The 14,814-nt window shown below is 41.9% G+C and overlaps 1 protein-coding gene across 2 annotated transcripts in view; it reads right to left on the reverse strand.

Annotated features, from left to right (window-relative positions):
• The window catches only part of WDR70 (WD repeat domain 70), a 265,120-nt gene that overhangs the window by 39,400 nt on the left and 210,906 nt on the right, over positions 1-14,814 (reverse strand). For both annotated transcript variants that reach the window (XM_006139468.4, XM_006139470.4), the window contains exon 11: positions 6,487-6,586. In XM_006139468.4, coding sequence (XP_006139530.2) covers positions 6,487-6,586 — 100 coding nt within the window. The remainder of the gene's footprint in view (positions 1-6,486; positions 6,587-14,814) is intronic.

Here is a 14,814-nt window from a genome sequence, read left to right on the forward strand (position 1 = left end):
TTTAAAATATGCATGGCTCAATTATGCCTGTGAGCAGTAGCACAGAATTCACCCAGGAAGAAGTGGCTTATGCACACGAAGCTGGAACTACCTACAGATAAGAGCTGCTCATCACTACCCCTACGGACCAAAAACTAAATGACAGAACCTGGAACTGGGAGATAAATTATTATTCTGCATTCTGTACTTACATCATATTGTATGTCTCTCAGGATGACATGGTTCTCCAGATTTTAACTTCTACCAGACCTTCCCACTTGGCATTGTGTTTAATTATATTAGTTTCTCTATTCATGAATAAACTATGGCTGTTATAATGCAATCCTTCCAGGAAGCCACATGACCTCCATAAATTCACAGATTATAAGGCAAGAAGGAAACCATGATCATCTAGTTTGACCTCCTGTGTAACACACTGTAAAACTTCCCTAAGTTAATATCTGTTTGAACTAGAGGCCATTTTTAGAAAAACATCCAATCTTGATTTTAAATGGGATTTTAAAAACAGGTCACATAGCTATTTAACATCCATTAATGCCAATAAATATTGGCAAGTTTATTTACTTAAGCACATACCGACAGAAGAAAATCCAAAGTTAATATTTACCTTAAGGAACAACTCATCTTGCTGTTCCTTAAAAAAAAAAGTCCATATAGAGCAATATTTTAAAAAATCATGGCCAATATGTGTTGTTACACACTCTATATGTATTAATCAGAAATAGTGTACCTGGAAACTGTTTCATTATGAAATCTTATATTAAACAGTTTTTCCTTCTAAATATTTTAAATCTGAGATGGAGTTAGTTTTCAGAAGAAAATAAAAGCTATATTCATCTCTGAGACATATAGGTAGCACATATTTGCAAATACTATCTCTGAGAGCTCAAAGTTTTAATTTAATTTAGCCACATGGTGTCATGATGCATGGATTTTCACTTGTAAGTTGACTATTTAGAAAGAAGCATATTGAACCAACACATGACTTTTCAGAGATTTTTATCTTATAAACAACAGGAGAAGTTCATTGTAAACTCTATATAACACCAGAATATAAACTTAGTTGTCTAAGTTTTATTTTTGTAATAGATTGGTAGCTACACTACTGAATCACTCTTTCTTGTTAAGAAACATTCCCAAATATGTCTTTTTAAAATAATGTTCATGATCACAAATGTATGTAAATCTCACTTTCTTAAATTTCTGTCAGGTTCTTAGCTAATAGCTGACAAGAATGAAACCAGGAACTCCCATAAGCAACTCCTTAGCTGTTACTTTTCCCTTGTGCCTGCAGCTGAGCTCTGCCTCACCTCCCTCATCTCCGACTCAGAATCTACATCAGATGCAAGGGAGGCAATCAGGCTTTTCAGTGAAAGTCCCCATTCCCCCAAACAATGATCCTCTCTTTGATCCTCAGCACTTGGCAGGTGTGCTAATCTATGACTGCTGGATCCACATCTGCTTTCATTGGTACAGATCCAAAACAATACTTGCATTAAAACATTAACCAAGGAAGTTAAAATAAAGCATTAATCCTTCTTGGTGTTTAATATAGCATATATAGTGAGTTTAAAAATAATCTTACCACTCAAATAACATATATTTAGGTAACAGTTTTAAACATACTATGGACCCATTTCTTGTGCTTAAATCCTGCATTCTATACATCACGTTTTTATACAATTTAGAATGAAATCTCATAGACTGATAATTAAGTAAGTTAGACAGAGTCTGACCAGTCATCTGGATGTCTGATCATCTGGATACACATTCTGGGGACATATAAGTGTGGGAAAAACACTAGGAAAGGAAGTGCAACACAATACTAAAAAGATGCAAAAGTCTACTGAACACGTTCTATAAATTCACAAATACAGAACTTCAAGTGTTCTCAGAAGGAAGGTAATTAAGTGGAAGGTGGTCTTACAATGACTAATGGGTGGACTTCAAATGAACTAGAGCAGTGGTCACCAACCAGTAGATCGGCATCTACTGGTAGATCTTGGCACCTCTGACAGGTGATCTTGACTGGTTTGGCCAAGAAGCTATCAACTACCACCACTTCAGCTGCCCCTCCCCCCACTGCTCTGTACCTCCTGCCCTTTTGCCTTGAAGCTGTCTCCTCAGGAATCTCCCGCTTTCTGTGCAGGGCAGAGGAGGGAGAAGAGGGGGGCCGATGTCAAGGTGCCCCCTCTCCCAACCTGAATCCTACCTCCACTGAACAGAGAGGGGGCACAACAGGATTTGGAATGGAGTTTGCTGGCTGCTTTTGGGAGTGGTGCCAAATGAGAACGGGGTGAGCCTGCCTTAGCCCCACTGCACCACCAACCAGGAGCCACCTGAGGTAACCAATGCCCAACTGGAGCCCACATCCCAAACCCCTACCCCAGTCATGAACCTCCTGCTGCACCCCAAGTCCCTGCCCTAGCCCTGAGTACCCCTGCATCCAAACACCCTCCCAGAGCCTGCACCTAGGATCCCCTCCGGCACCCAAACTGCCTTCCCCAAGCTAAACAGAGCCCCTCTTACACTCCAAATCCCTTAATCCAAGACCAGAGCCTGCACCCCAACCCTCTGCCCCAGCCTGGTGACAAGGAGGGAGGGAAGGGAAGAAAGGGAGGATGGAGTGAGCAGGGGTGAGGCCTCAGAGAAGGGGCACAAAGGAGGCAGGGCAAAGGTATTTGGGTTTGAGGTAGATCTTGGATTGCACTTAAATTAAAAAAGCAGTCTTGTGCTTAAAAAGGTTGGAGATCATTGAACTATAGTATAAAAAAAGGCTGGAAAACTAAGTTGAACAGGGTTGATCATGAGGATTCAAGTATCAGTTGAACAGTCCCTCATATTGTGTTTCAGCATCTTTATCTGCTGGCTCTGGCCAGAATAAGGTAGCTCTGAGCCACATGTAAATGAAAGATTTAATTGAAAACAACAAAAAGTTTAGTTGAGCTCTTAGAACTTCAGATTTTAGTACAAGGTAGAGTTTCATACTTTGTTTTCCTAAGCCAAGAAGATTAAGGGGGGACATGATAGCGGTTTTCAAATATCTAAAAGGGTGTCACAAGGAGGAAGGAGAAAATTTGTTCCTCTTGGTTTCTGAGGACAGGACAAGGAGTAATGGGCTTAAAGTGCAGCGGGGGAGGTTTAGATTGGACATTAGGAAAAAATTCCTAACTGTCAGGGTGGTCAAATATTGGAATAAATTGCCAAGGGAGGTGGTGGAATCTCCCTCTCTGGAGATATTTAAGAACAGGTTAGATAGACATCTGTCAGGGATGGTGTAGACGGAGCTTGGTCCTGCCTTGAGGGCGGGGGGCTAGACTCGATGACCTCTTGAGGTCCCTTCCAGTCCTATTATTCTATGATTCTATCTCTTTATACAAAACACTTGATAATTGTACTATGATTTCAAAGAGCTATCTGAGCAATATAGCTTTCTACTAGGCATACATAGCTACAAAGCATTCTTTTCCCCAACTGTGTGATCAATGCGTTTTAGGAAAGTTTTCCTTAAGCACGTTAGACTGCAAGCTCTGTGGGACATGAAGTAAGAGCATAGATCACTACCACAATACAACTAATACGTTAAAATAGCAAACAAACATTTGCTCAGCCAGAAAACTTGGTTAAGCTAAAGTTAAGGTTCAGTCTACCCATCAATACTTATAAGAAATCATAATTGTAAAACAATAGCCATTAAAATGCAGGAAACAGAGTTCTGATTAAACTTAAAGTAAATGCAAACACTTTTAAAGAATGGAAATGCATAGCTAAAGCATTTTTAAGCTAGGTCAACAAGCTATTCTGACATTCCTAATACACTAATCATATAGGGTATGTCTACACTACCCCGCTAGTTCGAACTAGCGGGGTAATGTATGCATACCGCACTTGCTAATGAAGCCCGGGATTTGAATTTCCCGGACTTCATTAGCATAAGCGGGGAGCCGCCATTTTTAAATCCCCGCTGCTTCGAACCCCGTGCAGCGCGGCTACACGGGGCTCGAACTAGGTAGTTCGGACTAGGGTGCCTATTCCGAACTACCGGTACACCTCATTTCACGAGGAGTAACGGTAGTTCGGAATAGGAACCTAGTCCGAACTACCTAGTTCGAGCCCCGTGTAGCCGCGCTGCACGGGGTTCGAAGCAGCGGGGATTTAAAAATGGCGGCTCCCCGCTTATGCTAATGAAGCCCGGGAAATTCAAATCCCGGGCTTCATTAGCAAGTGCGGTATGCATACATTACCCCGCTAGTTCGAACTAGCGGGGTAGTGTAGACATACCCATAGATAGTAGCCCAATGTCTGAGAGTCTGTAATGCTGAAATGCTGGCTGTTCCCTCTGGGAGGTGCTGTTGCCTGAAATGCTGGCTGTTCCCTCTGGGCGGCCTGTGCTGCATGGAGAGTGCGGGGCCCAAACGGCCGCTTGTGCAGCTTGATCCCCCGTGGTGGCCCAGCTGAGCGGCGCAGCAGTCAGCCGAGCACGATGGCGGGAGACGAAGGGGGGCGGGGTGGTAACATGTGGCGTGACAGCGGCTCCAGGCCCTGCCCTCTGGCCGTGAACATCACCGCCCAGCCAGGTCACTGCATGGGAGCAAGTGGCACAAGCCAGGCCACTGCATGGGAGCAAGTGGCACAAGCGACCGTTTGGGTTCTACACCCCTCATGCAGCACGGGGAGTGTGGTGCCCAAATGGCCATTTGGGCTCCACGGTCCCCCGAATATGAGGCAGGAGGGGGAGGAGAAGAGAAAGAGAGAGAGAGGCAGGAGGTGGAAGAGAGTTGAAAGAGAGAGGGGGAAGGCAGTAGGAGAAGGAGAGAGAGAGAGAGAGACTGGAGGCTCAGGAGAGAAAACTAACGTGGAGGAGAGACCTGAAAATCCCGTCTTATGACGGGCTAATTGGCTAGTGAATAAATAATAATGTAGCAGACATGGAAATCAATATTTTCCATGTCTGCTACATCTTTTTGGAGGTAGAGTGACCAAAAGAGAACACAGCTAGCACTGCAGGTGAGGGCAAACTTGGCTCTCCCACATCCAACTCTTTTCTCACAGATCCTACAGAAACAACTATCATATTTCCCCCCCCCCCCCCCGGGTACTCTAATTTATTTCACCTACATGAAAAGGCTCAGAGAGAGAAGGAGAAATGAGGAAAAAGTCTGATTAGAGCACTATAGGCATCTTTGAAAACCTCACCCTATAACATCAGGAGGGATCTCAGAACTTTTATAAATATTTCATTACCTATAATATTTATTTGAAGTGAATACTGCTCAAGAGATGGAGGCTTTTCCACAAAGGACAAATTAAAAAAAGTTTTGAATATTTTATTTAATTTTGAACATTTCTTATTAGATAATTTTGTTTGTTATTTTAGTCAAATTTAAATTTTTTTATCTTGGTGGATTATTGCTAGTCAGGGTTAAAAAGATTGGAATTTGTATAGTAAGACATAGTAAAATAAATAATTTTCTTTGACAATTTCCCTGAATTATTTTTTAAATATTTCCCCATAAATGTACCACAAGTGTTCTCAACATGTTTTGACTTATGCCCTTCCTTCACCTTACAAAACAGGTCATCCCAAAGTAATCTATATGAACCTGAAGCCATTAATACATTGATTCTAATAAAAGAGCTTCTACTTTAAATAAACCAGTTCTTTGATTCTGCTGTGCATAGACCAGGAAACATTTTAAAGCACATATCTTAACATTCACTAAGTTTTCAGGGCAGTCCTCTTTAGGGCTCTTCAGTGCTGAAATTAAGTCAGGTCTACTTAATACGTGGCCCGCAGCTGTCACATAGGTGGAAATCAGGTAAATATTGCATTTTATTAATATCAGCAGAACCGTCATAAATGGTGCCTATGTGTTGTGTAGTCTTGCTTTAATCTTTGTATTCATGCCCATCAGTGTGAAAGAAGCTATTTGCATGTATATTTCCATGTATATGCAACCACATTTAAGTTGCAGCCCTCGTCATGTGCGGTGACTATCATTTTGGCCCCCAGGGGCTTCCAAAGTTGAGTAGCCCTGCACCAAGTGATCATTGTGTCACAGTGTAGAGGCTACAATACCACTCCATCATGATGTAAGGGTGCCTGGAACAAATTTGAGTGCCATCACATCCACATGGAACAGGCCACAAAGTCACTCACTCAAATTTATTCATGACAGGGATAGCAGTGATGATGTGACCTGGTGAGCAAGATGACTTGCTGTTCTCCCTGTTCAGAACTACTGATGAAGCACAATTTCAGAGTAAAGTATGGCAATGAAAGATACGATTTGTGAAGCATTTCAGACTTATAAAAAAGTCCAGAGAAACTTCTGATTTCAATGTATTATTTGCCAAGTATGAAGAATTACCTGTAGGTGATATGATTTAAAAGGGTCAGAATTTTTTTCCACATTAGTTAGCAGCTAGCATAATCCTAATGTTTCATTAACCAACATACATCAAAGAGCTTTTTTACTCACATACCTCCTCGACTAGCAAGGACAGTACCATCATAGGAAAACGTCAAGCATGAAGTATCAGTACCAGGAGCATGTGCTTGCCTGCAGTGGAACTTGGTATGAACCTGTATGACAAGAAAATAACACATTTAAATGCTTTATTACATGAGGACTGAATATACTTCTTTCCTTACAACACTGAAGCATTCTCTCTTATGTTTCCTGCTTTTTTTAGAAAAATATTTGTGTGTCAGGAGGGAAAGAGATAATGTTTCTACAATCTATTAAAAATGTTTATTTTGCCATTATAATAGCTTGTTATTCTAAAGTGGTTTAAAGGCAATTTTTAACTTTTCCCTAAATTTCATTTTATAGTACAGAAAAAGATGTACACAACCACATATACTCAATACTCATGTATAACTCTCATTAATGAGAAATAAAAGGTTGAGAGAAAATATTTTTATTACGAGACACTCAGTTCTCATCATTCCTATAGCAAGTTTATAGTTTTAAAATGTCAAAGTACATTATAAATATTTTGTATAAGACTTAAAAGTAGGTCTGAGAGAATTTCTTTTGCTAAATGTAGAATCTGCCAAAGTTCTTGGGTAACAGATTTAGAATAGAATTCAAATATTCTGAAGTTTCAGTTCCTTTTGGCTCTAAGAAAATTCAAGTTTAGAAATTATATATATTTGTTTTGTTAGCAATATTCCCCTGACAGTCCTAGAAAAAGGGCAGGAACTACTTTCATACATTAATCTTTTGCTTGCACAAAACTGACTTCTATTTAACCTAGACAATCTGTTTTAGTCTTGAAATTCTCTTATAATAAAAAAAGAAAAAAGCTTTTGTGAAACTACAAAAATGTTCTGTGAATCCTTAAACTACAAAAGTTTTACAGGTTTCATAAAACCAAATTCTCCATTCCTTGCTCAAAACAAAAGTCCTAGTTATTAAAGACACCAAAGCACTTTTCACAAACTTACATTCCACTTAAAATTTTTCATGTTGGATGTCTGCCTCCAGCTGAATTCATTTTTTTTTAAATTCTAATCAGACTAGTTCAGTTGTCTTCAACAACAAGGCTAGTGAAAAACAGTGTTTTGACCATAACAGATTCCTGACACTTTTTTCCTCAAATACTGCAGTATGTTTAATGTGCCTACACATTGGAGTAGGGGGTTGAAATTTGATGGAGGGTGTCCTATGAATCAAATCCATACCTTTTGCCAACTTAGTGAAAAATCCATCCAAATTTGCCAAGTTTTAAGACTTTGAAATACTACACTTTTGCACATGCTCAGTAGAGACTTAAATTAAGCAACTAGTCGACTATCTGATAATCACATGTGGGTCTCTTTCTACATTTCAAAAGCAGAAGTGCCGTGGGAGCAGGGGGCAAGAGGGAGAAATCAGATAGTCCCCTTCGAGCTCTTGTATTTTTCAAAAGCAAAGCTCACACGGGGAACATGGGGTCAGTGGGGGACTCAAGCAGTCCCCTGCTGGCCCTGTACTCCCTGCGCGCTTCTGCCTATGAAATGTAGCAAGAGCCAGCAGGCTCCCTGGGGCTCTTGTACATTTCAAAAGTAGGGAGTGCAGGGGTAGCCGGGGACTGCTTGAGTCCTGGGAAGTTTTGAATTTCATTTCCAGTTTGGTCAGCATGCCCAAGGTTGCAAACAAGCTCCAGCATGGAGTGTGAAGGAGATCCTGGATCTGATTGCTGTGTGGGGAGAGGAATCTGTGAAGGCAGAACTCTGAACAAATGAAAGAAACACTGACATCTATGCTAAAGTTGCAGAGGGCGTGGTGGGGAAAAGCTACTTCAGGAACCACCAGCAGCACCAGGTGAAAATAAAGGAGCTTAGACAAGCAAACCAGAAGACAAAGGAGACAAACAATCACTCCTGGTCAGAGCCTCCACATGCACACATGTCACTTCTATGAGCTGCAGTATGGGATTTTAGGGGAGTATCTAAAAATTATCCCTCTAATTCTTCAGGCAGTCTCAGGCAACAATGAGGATGATAGTGCAGATAAAGAAGAAGAAAAGAATACATAGCAGGCAACTGGAGATCCATTCTTACCAAGAGCCAGGATCTTTTCCTAACTCTAGAGCTTCTCAGCACCGTCCCAGGACCTAGTGTTGCTAGACCTTGATGGCAGAGAAGGCACCTCTGGTGAGTGCACATTTGTAATCAGGCTACCGTGGTAAAAGGTAATTGGTTTTAATACATGATCTGCCCTGAACATCTGGGACACAGTGGGGGCCAGTCCAGAAGCCCAGCAGGTGTTCCTTAGAAGAGTTTGTTTACGTGCCTAGAGATGGAGCACTCTGCAATTCTTCTCAGAAGGTTACCTGGGATGGCTGCCTTATTCCATCCTCCGTGGTAGGACACCTTACCGCACCAAAGCAGCAGTAAGTGATTTGACATTGTTGCAGCACAAAGCAGTGTAACATAAGATCCAGGTCTTCGGGCACATTCATGCAGTATCTGTTCCCTATCATGCTTTCTGATTCAGAGAAGACTGATATCATGCATGATCACCTGAGTGAAATGAAGCAAGTTTTGTAATGGACAGCACTGATTGATCCACCTCTGTTTGCTGATCCCCAACACATTATGTCCCTAGATGTGCTGCCCTGTTTGTGATCGTCTTGAAGGGATCATCACAGAGAACAGACATGCTGTGTGGGAGGAAGGTAATCTCATGCTGACTCTGCACATCTGAGCTCCTTCACTCCAAACCCTCAGCCCCCTCCCTCTTCCTCCAGATTGATGTGGCAAATGAAGGTTGCAGTTTGCAAGAATTCTATGCTGGAGGGTGGTGATCCCAGGGTGACTGTGCACATCTGTGAACCTCTGCACCAACCTGCAGCTCCCCCTTTCCAAATGCAATCCATCCAAATTGATGTGGGAAGTGCGGACTATTAGTTTGCAAGTACCCTTTCTCACCTGTTTTCAAAGCAGAGAAAAAGACTCCTCCTAACATGTTGCTTACCATGCTTGGCTGCAAACTGAGTTTTGGCTGCCCAGCGCTCTGCTGTGTGGTAGGCGCTTAGTTTAAAATGAAAAACTTGGCCTTGTACCTTGTACTTTGTGCAATGAAGTACTTCATTTGCTGTAAACAAGTTAACCTTCTCTTTTAAACAATGTATTTGTAAATCTACTCTTGTTCTTCCCCAGATATTAGGCAGTACACAGCAAGCAGCAACAACAATGGAAATACTACTAACCTAGTCAGTAAACTGCTACAGTGAGTGGCCTTTTAAATGTACAAAGACACATTCTACCACCATTCTGCACTTGCTCAACCTGTAGTTGAACTGTTCTTTACTGCTCTCTAGGCCATTTGTTTGTGGCTTCATGAGCCATGGGAGCAAGGGGGAGCTATATCCAAGGATAACTATTGACATTTCAATATCACCAATGGTAATTTTCCAGATTGGGAAGAAAGTTTCATCTTGCAGATTTCTGAAGAGACCAGAGTTTCTAAAGATACACAGGCACCTTTCCCAACCATCCCACATTGATATCAGTGAAGTGGCCCTTGTGATCCACCAGCACTTGTGGATTATGTACTCTGTGGCAAGTTGGTCTGGTGCCAAGATAGGAATATACATTCCATCTATCAACCTACCACAGGTATTGGGAATCCTATTGCAGCAAACCCATCCACTATGTCTAGAACATTCCCCAGAATCACTATCCTTCCTAGAAGAAGGTTATTGATTACCTTCCTAGAAGAAGGATATTGATTGCCTGGGCTACTTGGATCACAACAGCCTCCACTGTAGATTTACCCCCTCCACATTGATTGCCAACTGACCAGTAGCAGACTAGTGTTGCAAGCTTCTACAGAGGTCTCACCCCTCGCTTCTCAATTACAACAGCAGGTCTCATTTTGGTATAACTGCCCTTCAGGGTGGGGGAAAGCAATTCAAAGTTTCATGAAAGTTCCCTTATGCATGCGAAAGCTTTACAGCTACCAGCCCAAAAGTGCATAACTATATGGTCCCACCAATCGGACCTTGTTTCCTGGGACTAGAATTGATGTTCCATTGTATCAACATGCCTGACTGCCAATAGCGTATGCCATTTTTTTCCATTCAATGAGTTCCTGCACATCTGTGTGCATGGCTTCCTCACATTCTTTGAAGTTTCTCATTCCAGTCTCCTGACCAACTAACCCACATTTCCCCTTCCTGTAGAACTCCTTGCTGGATAAGATACTGAACAGGAGTCTAAGTTCCTTACCAGTGGCAATCTCTCCAGTGTGGCTCTGCCTTTTCCAACTGACTCCTATATTTTATAAAGTCGAAGGTGCATGTCCTCATTACACACATTCAGTTGATGGAGTGTATCCCCACTACCGTGGCTACAATCAGCTCACAATTCCTGCAGCCCATTTGAATTCTGGGTTAGCCTCCCAATGCCTAATGGGACAAAAGCATTGTTGAAGGTGGTATGGGTACATGTTGTTAGCCTCCCATGATGCACTTACCTCCTCTTTCCTTCCTTCCCTGAAAACAATGGAAAATAATAATTTTGTCTTTTTCCTCAGCACAGCAAGCACAGACCCCTGCTCAGAGGGGTTTGCCATTATTGCCATAGCAGTGTGCAGCTGAGTGGGGTCCATGCTTCTTATGCTATGTCATCTGCACAGCTAGGATGCTGGACAAAAGAAGTTCTACAGGAAAAGGAAACAAGGGCTGGCTGGGCAGGAAACTGGGATGAGAAGACTCAGGAGCAGAGGCAGACTGATTGGAAAGGAAATTGGAACTGAGAAAAGAAGCCAGGGTTGAGGAAAAAACTTGCCTGGGACAAACAGATTGCAGGGGATAGGGTAGAAGGGTCTCTGCCAACTACAGCTCACTCCCCAGCTTGTAGCAGTACCCTATATTCCTCAGTGTCTCAATTTCTCTGATATCAGCAAATATCCATGGAACTCACTAGCACAATCTCTGTCTAATGCTAGTTCACATAGACAATGACAATCTACTGTTGCTATCAGTTACTCTTTTACTTGAGCTACTCACGTGGCAAAGGTCTGTGCGGTGGATCTAAGCTTTCAACATTTCTGAGACCCATGTGGGTGACAATATGCCACATGATGAAATTTATGTTTTAGCATTTCCTTTAAAAGCAAAGTTATTTGACACAAAAAAACGACATTAATAAAAGAATTACTGAAGTTTCCAAGTCAAGCACTTAAAGTTAGGTCATGTCAACAGTAAGGCTGCCTATATAATGGTCACAATGTCTCAGCTTCCCACCTATAAAATGGAGATAATACTATCCTTATTTCCTCCCAGGCCTGGAGAGAATACAGTTAACATTTCTGAAGCATTCAAACACTTCAGTGATGAACATCTTCCTCATTTGAGCAGCATGCATTAAATAAGGCCCAGGGCCACACATCAAAAAAAAAAAAAAAAATCGAACAGTTGACTAAATGAGCACCATCCATCCTACACACAGGAGGTAGGTTAGAATATAAGAGTTTTTCCTATCCCAGAAAAGCTCTTCCGCATCCAGGGACGTGTTTGCTCTTCTGGTTTTTTTTTTTCTGAAAGAGCAAATGAGCACTTTCAAAAGCCCCTGTATTTCTCGTTCTACGAGGAATAAGGGGGCTTCTGAAAGAGGGTTTTTTTTCTGACATTTGGCCCAGTCTAGATGGACCAAATGTCGGAAAAGTCTCTTCAGATAAAAGGATCGAAAAAAAAAGTGGCAGTGTAGCTGTACCCTGAATGAGGTAGCTTTTCTACCGGTGGGGTGCACTCCAGTCCAGCCAGCATCTCACCTCCACCCATTTAAGAGCCTAACTGATTAAACATAATGTTTAACCAGTTAGCTGGTTAAAGAGGATTTTACATCCCTAGTAAAAACTATACTAGGGTTCTGCATTTGTCTTTCAAAATTAAGTTGCTCAATTTCTCAATAAAAAGATTGTTTTTTGGCTGCAATGTCACCCTCAATATATTACTGTTCTGAGGAATATAACCCTGAATTGTGATGATAAATCAAGTACTCTAAAAGTGATTGAAGGTTGAACAAAAAGTTTCGCAGACACTGAGAACAGCTGATGTAGTTCTCAAGGAAAATAACTTGTTTGGCCTCTGGCCTCTTAACATATTTAACTGTAGACTAATCTTGTTTACTAAGCATTGACAAAACTTTTAAAATTAACATTACTGCTTGCAACTACATCTTAAATTCTAGTTCTCTCACTCTATCATTTTCTGAGCATTGTGCACTAACTCTTATTTTATGTTCAAAAGCTTCAGGGGGTAGCTGAGTTAGTCTGTAACAGGAAAAACTTAAACAACAAATAGTCTAGTAGCATCTTAAAGACTAACAAAATATGTAGATCATGGGTTCCCAACCTGGGGGGGGGGGCATGCACCCTGGGGGGAGGGAGGGCATGAAGAAATTCCAGCAGGGGCAAGAGGCAACCTACTCCCCGCCCCATCTTCTCCCCTAAGTTTTGCTGCTGGGGGGGGGGGGTTCTCAAAAATCAAAAAGGGGGCGTGATGCCGAAAAGTTTGGGAACCACTGATGTAGATGGTATCATGAGCTTTCGTGGGCACAACCCACTTCTTCAGATGACCAGAGTGCTGGAAGTCCAGATCCAAGAATAAATAAGGAAAGGGGGCAGGAGAGAAGAAAAAAAATGGAGGGGAGGGGAAAAAAAAGAGTAAGCTTCATAGAGATAGCTGAGTTAGTCTGTAACAGGAAAGACTAAAAAACATCAAATAGTCTAGTAGCTCTTTAAAGACTAAATATTTACAAGAGGCTGATAAGAACCATTAGTTTGCAGTTGGAAAGGAAGATGACCAACACCACATTCTACACAGACATCAAAAACCATTAGCACCTTCATTGTTGGGTTGGCTGATAATGTGTGAGCCGTCAGATATCATGATTCATACAATTAGCATGAGAATTCTAATGGTATGAATTCTCATGCTAATGGTATGAACTCGGATATTGGATGGCTTGCACATTATTAATCTTGAGAAGTGAGAAAAAGAATCCAGGTGCAGAGTTCTAAGAGGACAATGAAAACTAAAAGGAAGCCAAAGGAGGATTAAAAAAGGGAAGCAACATGGTCAAAGCAGCAAGTAAGGAATATATTCTGTCCAGAAAGTTTAGATGGATTAAAGGGGAACGACATTAGAAGTACCAAAGTTGAGATGATAGTGGAGTATAATGGGGACAAGAGATGACCAAGCACAGACAAAGCTATTTCCAATACATAAGAGGTCTCATCCAGAACCAAGAGAACAGAGATTCGCATTAAAAAAATACTATCCAAAATCAAACATGTTCATCAATCCTAGCACGAAGAATCACAGAACTGAAAGGAACCTCGAGAAATCATCAAGTGCAATCCCATACCCTCATGGCAGGACCAAGCATGGTCCATATCACCCATGACAGGTGTCTGTCTAATCTGCTCTGAAATATCTCCAGTGATGGTGATTCCACATCCTCCCTTGGCAATTTATTCCAGTGTTTAACCACCCTGACAACTAGCAAGTTTTTCTGAACATCCAAGCTAAACCTCCCTTATTGCAGTTTAAGCCCATTGCATCTTTTCCTATCATCAGAGACCAAGGAGAACAATTTCCCCCCTCTTCTCTGTGACACCCTTTTAGATACTGAAAACCACTAATATGTCCCCTCTGAGTCTTCTCTTTACTAAACTAAACAAGCCCAATTCCTTCAGCCTTGCTTTATAGCTCATGTTTTCTAGACCTTTAATCATTTTCGTTGCTCTCCTTTGGACCTTCTCCAATTTCTCCACATGGTTCTTGAAATGTGATGCCCAGAATTGGACACAATACTCCAATTGAGGCCTAATCAGTGCAGAGGACACGGGAAGTATGACTTCTTGTGTCGTGCTCTCAACATTCCCGTTAATGCTTCCCAGAATCACGTTTGACTTTTTTGCCACAGTGTCACACTTTTGACTCATATTTAGCTTGTGGTCCACTATGACTCCAAGATCCCTTTCTGCAGTACTCCTTCCTAGACAGTCACTTCCCATTCTGTATGTGTGAAGCTGATTGTTCCTTCCTAAGTGAAGTTCTTTGCATTTGTCCTTATTAAGCTCCATCCAATTTATCTCAAACCATTTCTCCAGTTTGTCCAGATCATTTGAAATTATGACCCTATCTTCCAAAGCAATGATCCCCAACCTTTTGGGGCTGCTGGGTGCCCGAGGGCAGGGCTGCTCTCACGCCACACTTCCGGGAGCGGGGCCGCTCATGCGCCGTGTGCCTGGGAATGGGACCGCGTATTCACCACGCGCCCGGGGGTGGCGCTGACCATGCGCCATGGAC

Source organism: Pelodiscus sinensis, chromosome 6 (genome assembly GCF_049634645.1).
Source record: "Pelodiscus sinensis isolate JC-2024 chromosome 6, ASM4963464v1, whole genome shotgun sequence".
Lineage (NCBI taxonomy): Eukaryota > Metazoa > Chordata > Testudines > Trionychidae > Pelodiscus > Pelodiscus sinensis.